Below are 13,911 nucleotides of genomic sequence, written 5' to 3' on the forward strand. Positions count from 1 at the left end.
TATGACTAACATTGATGACGTTTCCTGTACATGCCAATTAGTTCTACACGCTATTCCACCTCGATCTATACCGTACCACTGCTGAATTAATTATATACAGATGTACATGTGTTCTTGTGTTTTAGCTTCCGTCATCTTACGTGTGTTCAAGTTCAACCATGCATCTCTAAGACGGTCTCAAGGAACCCATATGGGCATCCAAATCTAAAATAGATAGCAAGAGATCCAAAATCAGCCTTTAATAGAGTACCTATACAGGAGACCTATTTTTGGTTACCTGATAGGCACAACCCAAATATGGGCATCCCCTCTCCTAGAAACTCATTTGCAGAAATGATTCTCTTTTGGGTCTTGTTGTTGAAGAAGATGCTGAATAGGTATTGAACCTTTTGCCTATAGCGCTACCCAAAGGACGAATGTGTGTTGTTGTTGGAGATAGCCTAAGGGTGTATTTGGTTTCACGGTTGAACCAAGTTGGGTTAAGTTAGACCCATTTTCACATATGTTTGGTCCAGGATTTAGCTAGGTTAGATTCATCTCGCAGTGGAATACTCCTCCATTATGTAGTTTTACTCCATCTCCTTAAACATGCATCTAGCAACTTTAGTAGGACCCCTGCTAGAACCCTCAAATTTGGATAGCACCTAAGTCCTCCCTTCATTCGATCCTTATTCCTCGGGCTCTAGGCCAAGCCCCCAAATGATGGCTTCCGTCCATTTCTGTGCAACTCCTTGGCATGACCACGACTCCCCCGACGGCTCGACCACAACTCTCCCGTCCACCGCAACTTCCCACGACATGACTCTCAGGCGACCGAGACTCCCCAACTGTGACTGCCGACGGCGCGATTGCGACTCCCCGGCGACCCAGCTTCCCCCACAACCTAGGCGACCATGGCTTCCCCCGCGACTGCCCACCATGAGACTCCTCCCCCGACTTGGCCGAGAAAGTCAACGACAACCGGGTCTCAAGTGACATTCTCTATTAGAATGAGTTTAGGGGCTTTATTCCGAGGAAAAAGTCTATTTTTGGCCCTCCAACTATGGCTGCAGTTTGTTTCTAGCCCTCTAACTCGAAAACCAGACACGCGCAGTCTATTAACTCTCTAAACGAGTTAAAAGTGGCCCTCGCGCCAGCGCGACGGCGGTTTCCACCCAGTCAACCCACCACGACCACGGTATTGGCCCATTTTCATTTTCTTGCGGCCCAAGTACTCCCGCACTCTCCTCTCACTCTCTTTCGTTCGTTCCCCAACCCCGAACCCTAACTCCGGACGGCGGCGACGGCGACGGCGGAGGGTGCTAGTGTGGATCTATAGCTCCCAACATTCCTCACGTGGGGACCCGCTCCAGTCGCCGACTTGCTGCTGTGGCGGCGGAGGAACGCCTCAGCGGCGGCCATGGTGGGCGCCACCGCGGTCTGGTTTGTCTTTGAGCACGCGGGCTACAGCTTCCCCTCCTGTCCAACACCTTGCTCCTCCTCGTCGCCATCCTCTTCTTCTGGGCCAAGTCCACGTCGTTGCTCAACAGGTGCGGTTAGCCTTAGATCTGATATGGAATCATTCGCTCCTTTGCTTTGTGGTGTTTTGTTAGCGTGGTGCTTGGCCTCTAAATTGGGAATAGTTTGTGATGGATTGTATAAAATTGGATAATTCCCTATCAGTTTGGATGTAGCTTATTCCTTTCTTCGAGTACCTCACTACTAAAATAGTGTATGGTCATCGTTCATATTCTGCTTCGGCAACTCGTAGCACTAAGTCATTGTGTATGATATGTTAACTTGATAGAAGTTAATTGCATTTGAATTTTAAGCAGTGTAATCAGGTTTCTTCATTCCCCGGAATTGGTTTGGTCTTCATTTTGCAATGCCTCTAATTGATATTTAGATTTTTGTGATTTTGTGTGATATTTTGTGATCAGCAATGTACACTGTACTTCCATTATAACTAGGCTACATGTTGTCCATTTAGAGTGGTAGTCTAAACAAGTTTTTTGGTTCCTGTTGCATATAATGTAGGACATTTTATGTGCCATGGACCCTCTGGATACTCTTCCTATTCGGTTTCATTATGGAGAAGAATTCTTGAGAAGAGGAAATAATGTGTATTACTTGGGAGGAGAAGTGGAGGTGTCATACATTGACCGTGATAAAGTCTCTCTCCCTAAGGTTATGGGGCACCTTAATGATCATTGCACTGTTGAAGAAGGAGCATTATTGCACTGGCTTGTTCCTAGAAGGCAGCTTTCTAATGGCCTACGTGTTCTGATGGATGATCAGGCTTGCATTAAAATGGCAAACAACACTGAGGAAGGAGATGTAGTAGAGATATATGTTGAAGTACATGCAGTTGATGATGAAGAGGAAGAGGATGATGAGGACAACAACTTTGAAGATGAGATTGAAGGTGAGCAAGAAGAACATGATGATAGTGAGTTTGAAGGTGGATATGAGGAACTGACAGATCCAGATGAAGATGTCTTGGATGCTCATAATAAGAATGAAAGTAGGGAAGATGTAGAGAAACATATCAAATTTGTAAGGGAGTGGTACAACCCTAGCAAGATGGGCAAGGGGAAGCAAGTGGTTGATGACCAAGGGAGTCAGCCAGTTGCTAGTCAACAAAATATTTCAAGTGTTTTGAATGACAAAGAAAATTTAGAGTACAATAGTAATAGTGAGTTTTTGCCTAGAGATGACAATTCATCTGAGGAAGATGAAGAAGTTATGCAGATTCAAAAGAAGTTCAAGGAATTCAAGAAGAGCATGAATAGTGGACAAGTAGCAAATCTGGATGATGTCATCTTGGATAAGCCAAATTCTAGGCCAACCACGTTTGAGCTTGATGATGATGCAAATGACACCCCATATGCCAACAACAGTGCAGAGGACGAGTCAGAGGAGGAAGCAAGTGAGGGGCACTTAGAGACCAAGCACAACTATTACCCAAGGTTCAAAAAGAATGTACCTAGTCCTAGGTTTGTGATTGGCATGAAGTTCACTGGGAAAAAGCAGTTCAAGAAAGCAATTATCAGGCAAAGTTTGCTAGAGATGAGGGTGATCAGGTTTAGGAGGAATGAGTCACACAGGATGTTAGCTCTATGTGATTGGGCCACATGTACCTGGAGATGTTTGTTGTCAACCAATTCAAGGACAGACAGCTAGCAGGTGGCTAGTCTAAATGATTTGCACACATGCCCCCTAAGGAGGGACAACAAGTTAGTAACTGCTAGTAGGATTGTAGAGAAGTATGAGAAGTTCATAATGGCCAACCCAATATGGAGTTTGGAAAGAATGAGAACCACAATTCAAGAGGAGATGTTTGCTATGGTAAGCATCTCAAAACTAAAAAGAGCAAAGGCAATTGTTATGCAGAAAGCACTAGATGCAACCAAAGGCCAGTACCAACTTCTGTACAGATATCAGCTTGAATTGTTGAGAAGTAATCCTAGCAGCACAGTCATTGCTTATATTTTAACTCACATGCAAAAAAAGATCAAGTGCACTGCCACAGCTAGAGTGCAAATGCCTAGGCAAGCTACCATGCATTTACAAGCCAATGTTCCATTGTCCCAGGCAAGTTCTTCTGTCAACTTGAGTTTTAATGCTGGAAAAGCATGTGTTACATTCACTGCCGAGGAACCTCCAATGAAGAAGCAAGCAGTGAAGAAGCGCACACAACCAAGACAACTGCTGCTTCTCAAAGACCATGCTAATCCCTAAGAGCATGTATTGCCATATTGTGATGTTAACTTGCATTGCACTGCCAAACTTTCAAGGCTTTCAGGTTGTTGAACTTGTAATGTAATGCCAGACTTTTAAGGCATTTGTGATGTTCTTGACCTGTAATGTAATGTAATGCCAGACTTCCAGCTTGTAATGTTCAGTCATTTCTATCACTCCTTGGTTGCCTTTGAGGCTATAAGTTCTCGAAGCTGTGCAAATTATAAGTGCTCGTGCTGTGCTAGTGTAACTGAGCTCGTGCTGTAGCGATTGTGATTCATTCTGCTCTGTTTCTATCCATGGGTGCCAACCTGCTGCTGGGGCAGCACGACCATGTTCCAAGTAGCCTAGGACGCCATTGCCTTCTCGTGTCTCGCCGCTCGCCAGATGTTTCCTCTCCTGGTCTCCTACACTGCACATGACACATTCCATCCATTCTGTGCAAAGTTGAATTGAATTGAAAAGTGCAAGCATGCAGAGGCATGACAGCAGGGAGATGATGAGCAACCAAAACCTAATAGCCTTATCTTGGAATTCATAATCGATTCAAAGATAGCAAAATACATCTTTGATTCAATACATCTTCCATACTTCTACACCACTAACTAACAAGCATCCAAAAAGTACAGCAAGCACTAGAATCACACAGGCCGCCAATACAAACTTCAACAAACCTAGTTCCTTCTTTACCATCCTGCATTTCAACTGAACATCTTCTGTTCTAGCTGCTTGCACCGTTGCTGCCACAACATCTGTGCCTGCAAATCCTGTTTCCACCATGACTCTTTCTTGCTGCCTTGATGCTTCTGCATCAACGAATGCTGCATCAACTAATGCCAGATCCATGTGGCCATTTTCCTGTCTGTTAGCCATCCTCATTGCTCGCACTTGGTCATGGAGCTCAATAAGAACGGGTACAAGGTGCTCTGGGGTTGGTGGATCAATCCAGCGATAAAATTGGCATGACCGCATATTGCTCTGCAACCGTGATTACAACCAAAACCAAGACAACTTCAATCATGACATACAACAAAGAACCAAACCCTAAACAAGTCATCGATCGAACTCACCTGAGATCCAAAGCAATTGTAGAACCTGCGGCCTGGATTATCATTGGTCTACGATGTCCACTTTGCCGCCTTCACTCCGCAATCGCAAATCACGGGCGGCCAATAATCAAGAGAGCCTCAGCGACACTGCAAGGGGAACGACCGAAAGCCACCACGGTCGGACCTTCCTCCTCCCCTCCAGCTACTCGCGCTGCTCGAGCTCGCCATGCTGTTCGCCGCCGTCGGGAGTTAGGGTTCGGGGTTGGGGATGGAACAGAAGAGAGTGAGCAAGTCGGCGACTGGAGCGGGTCCCCGCACGAGGAATGTTAGGAGCTGTCAATCCGCACCCGCACCAGCACCCTCCGCCGTCGCCGTCACCATCGTCGCTGCCGCCGTCACTGTCGTCGCTGCCGCCGTCGGGAGTTAGGGTTCGGGGTTGGGGAACGAACGGAAGAGAGTGAGAGGAGAGTGTGGGAGTACTTGGGCCGCGAGAAAATGAAAATAGGCCAATACCGCGGTCGTGGCGGGTTGACTGGGCGGAAACCGCCGTCGCGCCGGCGTGAGGGCCACTTTTAACTGGTTTAGAGAGTTAATAGACTGCGCGTGTCTAGTTTTCGAGTTAGAGGGCTAGAAACAAACTGCAGCCATAGTTGGAGGGCCAAAAATGAACTTTTTCCTTATTCCGAGGGCCATTGCTGCAGCCTGGAAAACTAATACCATTTTTCTAAAGTAAATATTTATTCATTGGTGATCTATTTGGAGTCATTTCAGTCTACTTGTTCATGTTTCTAACAAACCAGCCTCAAGCGATGAAACAATAGGAAAATAAGTTCCTAATAATGTAAATAGATTACCAAGAGTTAGATAACATTTTTAGGGAAAAATAGTATTAGTTTCATATTTTTTTGATTTAAAATACATAAATTATGAATTTTATAGATTAAAACAGGTTTTTATTATTTTTGAAGATAGAAAATCACCTTTGAAAATAGCTAAAGGACCATATTTATCCAGTTTCGATAGTTGGAGGGTGTCCGGTACCATATTTGTCCAGTTACGACAGTTTGAAGGTTGAAAAATGCACCGCACTATCAGCGAAAAGATTTCGGAGGTTGCTCAGTGAACGGTAAATTCAATGCTGAGTTGGCTTGCTTGAAATTTCAATATTGAAGTTGAAGGAACATAAGGGTTTCTACACTACCTTAGTGGAACAAATGGACTAATCACTGGGCCAATTGGTGGTTTCACCATAAAGCTTTTCATTGTTACTATACAAAGGCAACTTCTTCTTCTTTTTTTCCACACCATTCCAATTACGCCTTTTAGTTGACTGCAACTTACCATGATGCTTCGTTCATATTTCATGCGCCACTGGCAGAGATGAGGTGAACACCCTATCCTTTGCCTTGACTGCCTGAAATTTGAAACAGAAAGGAGAATATGTCATCCTGGCTAGTCTAGAGCTGCATCCTGACAGAACTTAGTCGTTGTACTCTACTTACTTCCTCATTCCAGTCTATAAACCACGCGACAGATGCAAACGAGAGCGCCTTGGTGAGGCTGCCGCAGACCACCATGCCGAGCCAAAGGCCCTGTTAATTACAAGCACATTACCCTCTTCAAAATCATATTTTAATCGTTATTTATCTTATAATATATCATCTGGGGCAACAAAAGTTTGATCATTACAAAGTATTTATAAATACAAATTCAATTTAACAAATTTTGTAGCATAAACATTTTGTATTGTTAGACTAATTGTTCATCATATTGAAATTTATGTCTGTCTTACATTTTGGGACGAAGGGCGTATTGCAGAACAGTTTTTTTTTTCCCCAGATAACGGGCATAAATGTAATACTACAACACAAAATGTAAGATAGACAGAGATTTTTAAACTCAGACAGCTTCGACATCATTAGTTTCATGTGTTGTAGTGCTGTTATCTGAGTTCAAAGATGTTCATGTGCTAAGTTTGCCGACGAGATGTTGAGCAAAGGACATAGATATACGTACCATTCCATTCATATGGAAGACAAACGCAAGCAGCACGGCCATGGGGATGCCTGCCAAGTAGAACGCGCCGAGATTAACGACAGCGCCGATCTTTTGCTTGCCGCAGCCTGTGAGCACACCTGGAAAAGTGAAATGCACAAGATTACTACTACTCTGATTCTCATCTAATCAGGGCTCGTCTAGCTCCTGATTCGTGCTATGTAATCTGAACTCTTCTCTGAATTTTAATGAAATCCAGGCGGCGAATCTCTCCCCTCCGTAGTTCCTTTAAAAAAAAACTAATACTCTGATTCCCCAAAATTATTGCTCATGATGCATTTCAGTTTCAGATTTGGTTGGCCACCTGAGAGCGAGCCGTGAAGGCCATCTATGAAGAAAGATATCCCAAGAACCGGCATCATTTTAGCAATGTATGCCACAACTTCCTGCTCATTGCGATACATCTGTCCCCAGACACTGCGTAGCAGGATCATGGCCATGGGCAGAATGAATCCTGAAGATAAGGCCATGCACATGACTACCCTCATAGCCAACTTTGCTGCCTGAGGCTGCCCGGCACCAAGTTTGTTCGAAACACGGGTGCTGCATGGAGCAAGAAGAGACAATTGGCCCATCAAACTATAATTGTATAATATAATGCCTGTAAATATAGGAGTATAGGGTGATAATAATTGAATTGGGGGACAGGCAGCAAGTCATCTAATGGAATAACTAAGCCCCAATGGTACCATGAAGAGCAGAATCGAAGTGTTAAGGCTGCAGAATTGAACACTGTTTGGTTAGCTAGATCAGACATCAGAGTTTGTTGTGTCTTTTCTGAATCTTGACTTGTGAGTGTGATCATACCAAATTGACAGCACTGAAGTCTCTAGCTGAGGATTCGGCAAAAGACCAGACAGCAGGACAATGATTTCAAAAGCCCAAAACTCCACGCTGCACCAAAGAAAGGACATTGTTTATATCTCAACAAATATATGGTGCAGCAGCCGATCATCAGACGTGTGCAAAGAAGATCACATCGTTAATCTTACCATATCATAAACGCAGACGGCACGGCAAGATTGGCGAACTGACGCAGCTCCTTAAACCCCTCCACGGAGAAGCCGTTCCATGTCCTCTCGCAGGCGCCCGACAGCCTGACGTACAGGGCCAGGATCACCAGGTTGAGGCCATACGAGACGGCGTTGCTCAGCGCGGCGCCCTTGCTCCCCATGCCGGCCTTGTGCACCAGCGCCCAGCACACGGCGAGGTGGCAGAGCGTCGTGGCGCCCGAGCTCGCCATGACGGGCAGGACGAGGCTCTGCGTCTGCAGGAACCGTACGTGGCACTGCAGCGGCACGTACAGCGCGAGCGACGGCATGAGCCACCGTGCGTAGGCGACGGCGGGGTCCTGGCGGAGGAACACGAGGATCCGGCCGGCGTTCGCCCAGACGAAGGCGAAGGGGACGCAGGCCAGCCCGATCACCAGCATCGCGCGCTGCTTGTAGACGCCCAGGAGGTGGTACTGCCGCACGCCGAACGCCTGGCCGCAGAGCGTGTCCAGCGCAAACGCCATGCCGATCTGCGAGAGCCATATATATGCGAATTAAGGCGAGGCAAACAATAATTAATCAGTCAGAATAATGGCCGGCGCGCGCGTGCGTACGATGATGTTCAAGCCGGTGGCGCTGGTGACGGAGATGGCGAGGGAGGCGCCGGCGAGATGAAGCTCGCCGAGGTGGCCGACGAACATGAGGGACACTACGTTGACGGCGTTCTGCAGGAAGCAGCTGGCGACCATCGGCCCGGCGAGGCGCGCTAGCCGCTTCGCCTCGGCCCCGGCGAGGCCCTGCCAGCACCAGAACCAATGTGATGAGCCTTCCGCAACCGAGGGCGGCCGCGTCTCGAGGAGCGCCATGCGTGCCTCATGGGCCATTGGGGACACTGATTCGGTTGATGACCTCCGATCCCAACTCCCAAGGGTTGTTGATGCAGTTGTAGGTGGAAGTGAAACAACGCCCAAGAAACGACGCCGAGCCCAACTCAGAGTCGCTTCAAGCGCGCGTCGCCGCCGACCGAGCGCGGGGCGAACCTGTGCCCGCGGCCCCGGGTGCCGTCGAGTAGGAGCTGGGGCCTGGGATGGGAGGATGCGAAGGTCGTAGGATCTTAGTGGTACGATAAACAGACTTGTCCACGTGTTGGCTTAGATCTTTTAGAACACAGAATTTTAAAAGAATCAGTTCATTTTTATAAAAAACACAGAAAATAGAAAAAAAACCCCACCATTTCAAAGGGGCCATAAGGCAAACTTTTTCGTATCAATTAATTCGTGGCGAGGGTCACAAAATTGGTATCAATCCGATTTTATTTAACTATTATATAACAGACCTATGCATAGGGTTTAACAGTTGAGATGAAATTTCACAATTTTGGATCATACCAGTAATCTCCTGTATTATATATACCGGTAATTCCGTTTCATATTTTGATGAAGTTCATTCTAATTTTAAAATTTATTTAAAATTTTAGAGAGTTTAAAATTTTCAAATAAAATTCTAGCGATTTCGTTTATATCGGTCCACTTCAGTTTTTAACGTGTCCACTTCAGCTTTTATGTGGGGACAATAGGTTGAACCCTTCATATGCATCACTGTTAGGCCTTGGCATTTGGTTCTTTGGTTCAGTCCAGTTTGGTTCTCCGATTCTTAAATAATTCAGTTCCTATCTGTTTGGTTGAGGTAGGATGAGACCAACCATTTTTTTGTTCGGTTCAGAGATCAAAAATAGGATGAGCTATTGACAGATGGGGCCCATTTGTTAGGTTTTTTTTTTCTTTTTCTTTCTCCTCTCTTATCTCCTTAGTCCCCAGCCGCACAGAGCTCGCGTGAGCTTGACAGGATGGAGCTCCTGCCTCCTAGCACTCGCCCAGCCCGCGCGCAGCCCCTCGCCCGGCTGCCGGTGAAGACCAGATCTTGCCTCGCAACCGTCGCCCACGCCCGACCCTTGCGCCGCCGCCTGCGCGCGGAGCCAAGCTATGCCGCTGCCACCGCTCACGCAGAACCCTCGCGCTACCACCGCCCGTGCACGACCCCTCGCCCCACCGCCTGCCGGTGACCAGATCTCGCCCCTCCTCTGCAACTACAGCCTCGCCGCCCTCTTCTTCAGCATCGGTGGCCACGCCCATGGACACCCCTGATCTCTTCTTCATCACTGGCGGGGCCGTAGCTCACCCGCACAGCGGCGCAACTTGGCCGCGCCCGGACCTCGCCCCTCCTCTGCGCACCTTGTCTCCTCTTCTTCCACACCAGCCAGCGAGCGCCTCATCCCACTTGGGACGGACCCGTCTGTGAAATATGAGGGGACGAGATGAACCCGCATCTCACGGAAATATTTCCAGTTAGGACGTCCTCACCCCTGGTAGCCTCTCAGCCAAACAGTCGTCCCGTCCCGTCCCATCTAGTCCCTCAATCCAAACACAGCCTTAGGAATTGGTACTAACCAACCTTTTAGCATACGCTAGAGATGGGAATGGGTCAATACCAGCTTGGCCTTGAACCGGTCACGTGGCTTGAAGGCCAATTTTAGGACCTATATGTGCCTGATTGCCAAATAGGTAGCATGAAACGGCTCAAATATTTTTTTTGTTGTTGTCATGAGCTACGAATGCTATCAACAATTCTATAAAAATAAATAAGTGAAGTACAATCTATGTAATTAATTCTGTTCCTTCAGTTATTTCAATTAGCCGAGAGCAGGAACCAAAATAACCATAAAAATCCAATTTATCACCGTCTAGGAGTGAATGGGGAACTATTTTTTTTTTGTTCCGATTATCTTGTTTCTGGTTCTAGTTCTTTCGGATGCTCCCTCCGTCCCAAAATATTTGGCATTCTAGGTTTGGACACGAAAACTAAGGAGGAGTGAAAATGTGTGGTGTACAAAAAATAATGAGAGAAATAGATCGAGATAGATATGTGTTGGGAAAAGGAAAATATGTATCATCAGAATAGAAACGTACATGATACGGGTAAATGAAAAGATCAAATATTTTTTATATAAAATTTGAATCCTATAAGATTAATTATTTTTTAATGTAAGGACTATATTTTCAGTCTCGGTTAACTATATAAGACCTAACCAGGTCGGTGCTCCGGCAATATCCTCCTCCACGTGGACGTGGGCTAACTTTAGGCAGGCCGGGCCGGGCCGGCGAATGTTCCGAGGCAGGAACGAGAGCCGATCTAGACAGAAGACGCATTCCTCGGTGTCTATTTTCTTTTGTTTCTCTAATAAAAAAATAGATAACAAAAATAAAAAGCGCGCCCAATCGCTAGGGTCAAGCCGTCTAGGTGACAGTGACACAGTGCGACCAGCCGCCGCTGCTGAACGCGCCTTCCCTAGCTAACCGTTTCTCCGGATGGATCAGCCACACGACGACGACGACGCTCTCCGGTCCTGTATATATAAAAATACGGGGCCATTACGATCATCTTTCCGTCCACCTCCACCTGCTCTGCTTCTTCCGCTGGTCGTCCTGTTCTTGCGTTGCATTCCACTGCTGCAGTGCTGCTTGGTAGCCTAGCTCCATCGATCTTTAATTTGATCTGCTGCTGATCAATATATCGATCCATCCACCATGAGCTACCAAGCAGGCTATCCGCCGCCGGGCACCGCGTACCCGCCGCCGGGCCAGCAGCAGGCCTACGGCGCACCCCCGCCGCCGGCCTACGTTGCGCCACCGCCGGCGTACCCGCCGACCCAGGACGGCGGCGCGTACTACGGCCAGCAGCAGCAGCAGACCACCAGCCGCGGTGGAGACGGTTTCTGGAAAGGATGGTGAGCAACTGATATGTCTTTGTATGCTAACAACACCAGCATATATGTCTTTGTATGCTAACACCACCACCCTCCATATGATGCCTTCTGATCACCTTGCTTTGTTCTGATCACAGCTGCGCGGCCATCTGCTGCTGCTGCGTCCTCGACATGTGCTTCTGAGCACGACGACGACATCGATCCACCGGGGCAGCTGCTAGCTGCTCGTGCTCCATCGCCCTGTCGTGCAGGGCATGCTAGCTGATGGCCGGCGGTTGATGACCATCAGTCCATCACGTGCTGCTCTGCCTCTGCTATGTGCCTGTGTCTCATACATATATATTCTACTCGTAGCTAGAGTTACTCGTCTTCGAATTCATTCCTGTTGTTGTCCACCGTGTATGCATGTGTTGGGTATTTGTTGAGCCATCCTTTTGTGATGCTAAATATATGCTCCTCTTTTTCTTTCTTTTTCTTTTTTTTTCCCCCGAATACGCAAAAGATGCTCCTCTTGCTTTGCGCCATCCGCTATTTCATTCCACGATACTATTCAATCGACGTTCTGCGCCCCATCTGACTCCGTTTCATTCAATTTCGTCCTACTTGTACCTGCATTTCCTTTCGGTTCTGATTCAGCTATATATGTCATGTATTTTAACCACACTTCCAACATAACTGAAAAGGGAAAATAGACTAATAATATTATGATAAACCTGAAACCACATGCCGTTAATTTTCATGATGCTAAACCGCTGATTGCTCAACGAGCGAAAGTTGAATTTGACCATCTTCCGTTCTGGTCAATTCAGAAGAAGAATCTACAGCACCAAAGGAATTCAGCTCTCAGAAATGAAGAAAATCATGGTAAACTGAGTAACTGACAAATGTCACACCTGCCCTGCCCATGCTCTGGCCTCTAGAACTAGATAGAAGAAGTAAACAAATATAACTCCGTGCACGTTTGCAGCCTGTATAGACATTGACGACCCATTCCTTCCTGGAAATTCAACGGGAGCAAGCCACCAAACGCACCAAAGCTGCTTCAACCCAAATACAAGACCAACCAAACCCACTACATACAAAGAGACAAGCACTTCAGTCTCGCCGCATGATCCACCTTCTCAGTCATCACAAAGTGGCCAAGTTGATGACAAAATGTATTATATTCGATAGTAACCATAGCTACTTCAGCAGTTCCCAAACATCATAGCTAGGTACACTGAAAATGATACGCGTTTGTTTGACAAAGAAATGTGGTTCCTCATTTCTTTCTTCTATTATTTGGCTTTGCATTGACAGTTCGGCTGGACTTGAGCGAGCACGGATGTTTTCGGCAAAACAGAGGACTCATAACATATCAAGCAGAGCAACATAAGAATTGTAGCAGCACATAAGCTCAACTGTACCCAACAGCCTCATGTGTGTTATTTCTCTAGTTAACTTTGGTGCTCTTGTTCATTTTCCCCAGCTGTGGCTTGACATGCTCACCATGATCATTTGGGCTGCATTCTATCCTTTTGTTTTATATTATACACGATCTGTCCCAAATAAATAAATATGTGCATTGATTGACGCAATGTGTTGCTGCCAATGGTCATGCCATCCTGTGATACGTAATGATAGACTGGAGATTTCTGGCGTGGTTTGTATCGTTGATTCAGTCAATGTTCTTAATTATATCTGGTGATGCTGCCTGTCTTTATGTTATTCTGTTTTATTCAATCATAAATTTGGTACAGAATTTGAATACATTGACATAAAAAAAACAAAAATGCACAGCTTGTGCATGGTTGGGCTGAAGTATTCAGGCGATGAAGGTGAGTATGCCTGTAGGTTTAGTTAATTAGCCTGATAGGGTTCAACCTGTTCTCTTCGCCTAGTCCCCTAACGGCTTAACCCGACCATTTTAGACACTAAACCATTTGACGGTAAATCAGAGGAACATTCCTTCTCAACGGAATTCAACCCTTGGTGAACAACAAAGAATGTCAAACAGACGACGAATTTGAACACAGATTCAACCAATATTTGCACCCTATATGGACCGATTCCAACTCAGAGAAACAACAAGATAAGCAAGCAACCTAACCCCAAAGCTCCAACCAAACTAAACCCAAACACAAGCAAGCAACCTAACCCCAAAGCTCCAACCAAACTAAACCCAAACACAAGACCAACCTAACCCATCATCACAGTCAATGGGACAAGCATACAGACCATGATCACAGCCTTCATGTCTATATGATCCTACTTAAACATAAGATATACAGGCTATGCATATACTTCACAACCATCAGTAGTAGTCAAGTTGATATCAACCCATATTGATGCT

General features: G+C 46.3%; 2 protein-coding genes across 3 annotated transcripts; one reads left to right on the forward strand and one right to left on the reverse strand.

The window, feature by feature from the left end:
• Positions 1–5,905: 5,905 nt before the first annotated feature.
• LOC136501649 (protein DETOXIFICATION 16-like) lies at positions 5,906–8,839 on the reverse strand. 2 transcript variants are annotated; one of them, XM_066497161.1, is made up of 8 exons: positions 8,431–8,805; positions 7,817–8,346; positions 7,632–7,718; positions 7,488–7,541; positions 7,129–7,370; positions 6,786–6,904; positions 6,272–6,361; positions 5,906–6,183 (listed from the first exon to the last, which is right to left on the reverse strand). In XM_066497161.1, the coding sequence occupies exons 1-8, from the start codon at positions 8,698–8,700 to the stop codon at positions 6,124–6,126; spliced, it is 1,452 nt and encodes a 483-aa protein (XP_066353258.1). In that variant the 5' UTR covers positions 8,701–8,805; the 3' UTR covers positions 5,906–6,123. The 2 variants fall into 2 exon arrangements, with proteins under 2 accessions (XP_066353258.1, XP_066353257.1); XM_066497160.1 differs by lacking the exon at positions 7,488–7,541 and having other exon boundaries at positions 7,129–7,367; positions 8,431–8,839.
• Positions 8,840–11,249: 2,410 nt separating this feature from the next.
• LOC136502131 (protein CYSTEINE-RICH TRANSMEMBRANE MODULE 9-like) lies at positions 11,250–12,024 on the forward strand. Its single transcript, XM_066497602.1, has 2 exons — positions 11,250–11,600; positions 11,717–12,024. Exons 1-2 carry the CDS (start codon positions 11,401–11,403, stop codon positions 11,760–11,762), a joined length of 246 nt encoding a protein of 81 aa, XP_066353699.1. The 5' UTR covers positions 11,250–11,400; the 3' UTR covers positions 11,763–12,024.
• Positions 12,025–13,911: the final 1,887 nt, after the last annotated feature.

This window comes from Miscanthus floridulus, chromosome 13 (assembly GCF_019320115.1).
Source record: "Miscanthus floridulus cultivar M001 chromosome 13, ASM1932011v1, whole genome shotgun sequence".
NCBI lineage: Eukaryota > Viridiplantae > Streptophyta > Magnoliopsida > Poales > Poaceae > Miscanthus > Miscanthus floridulus.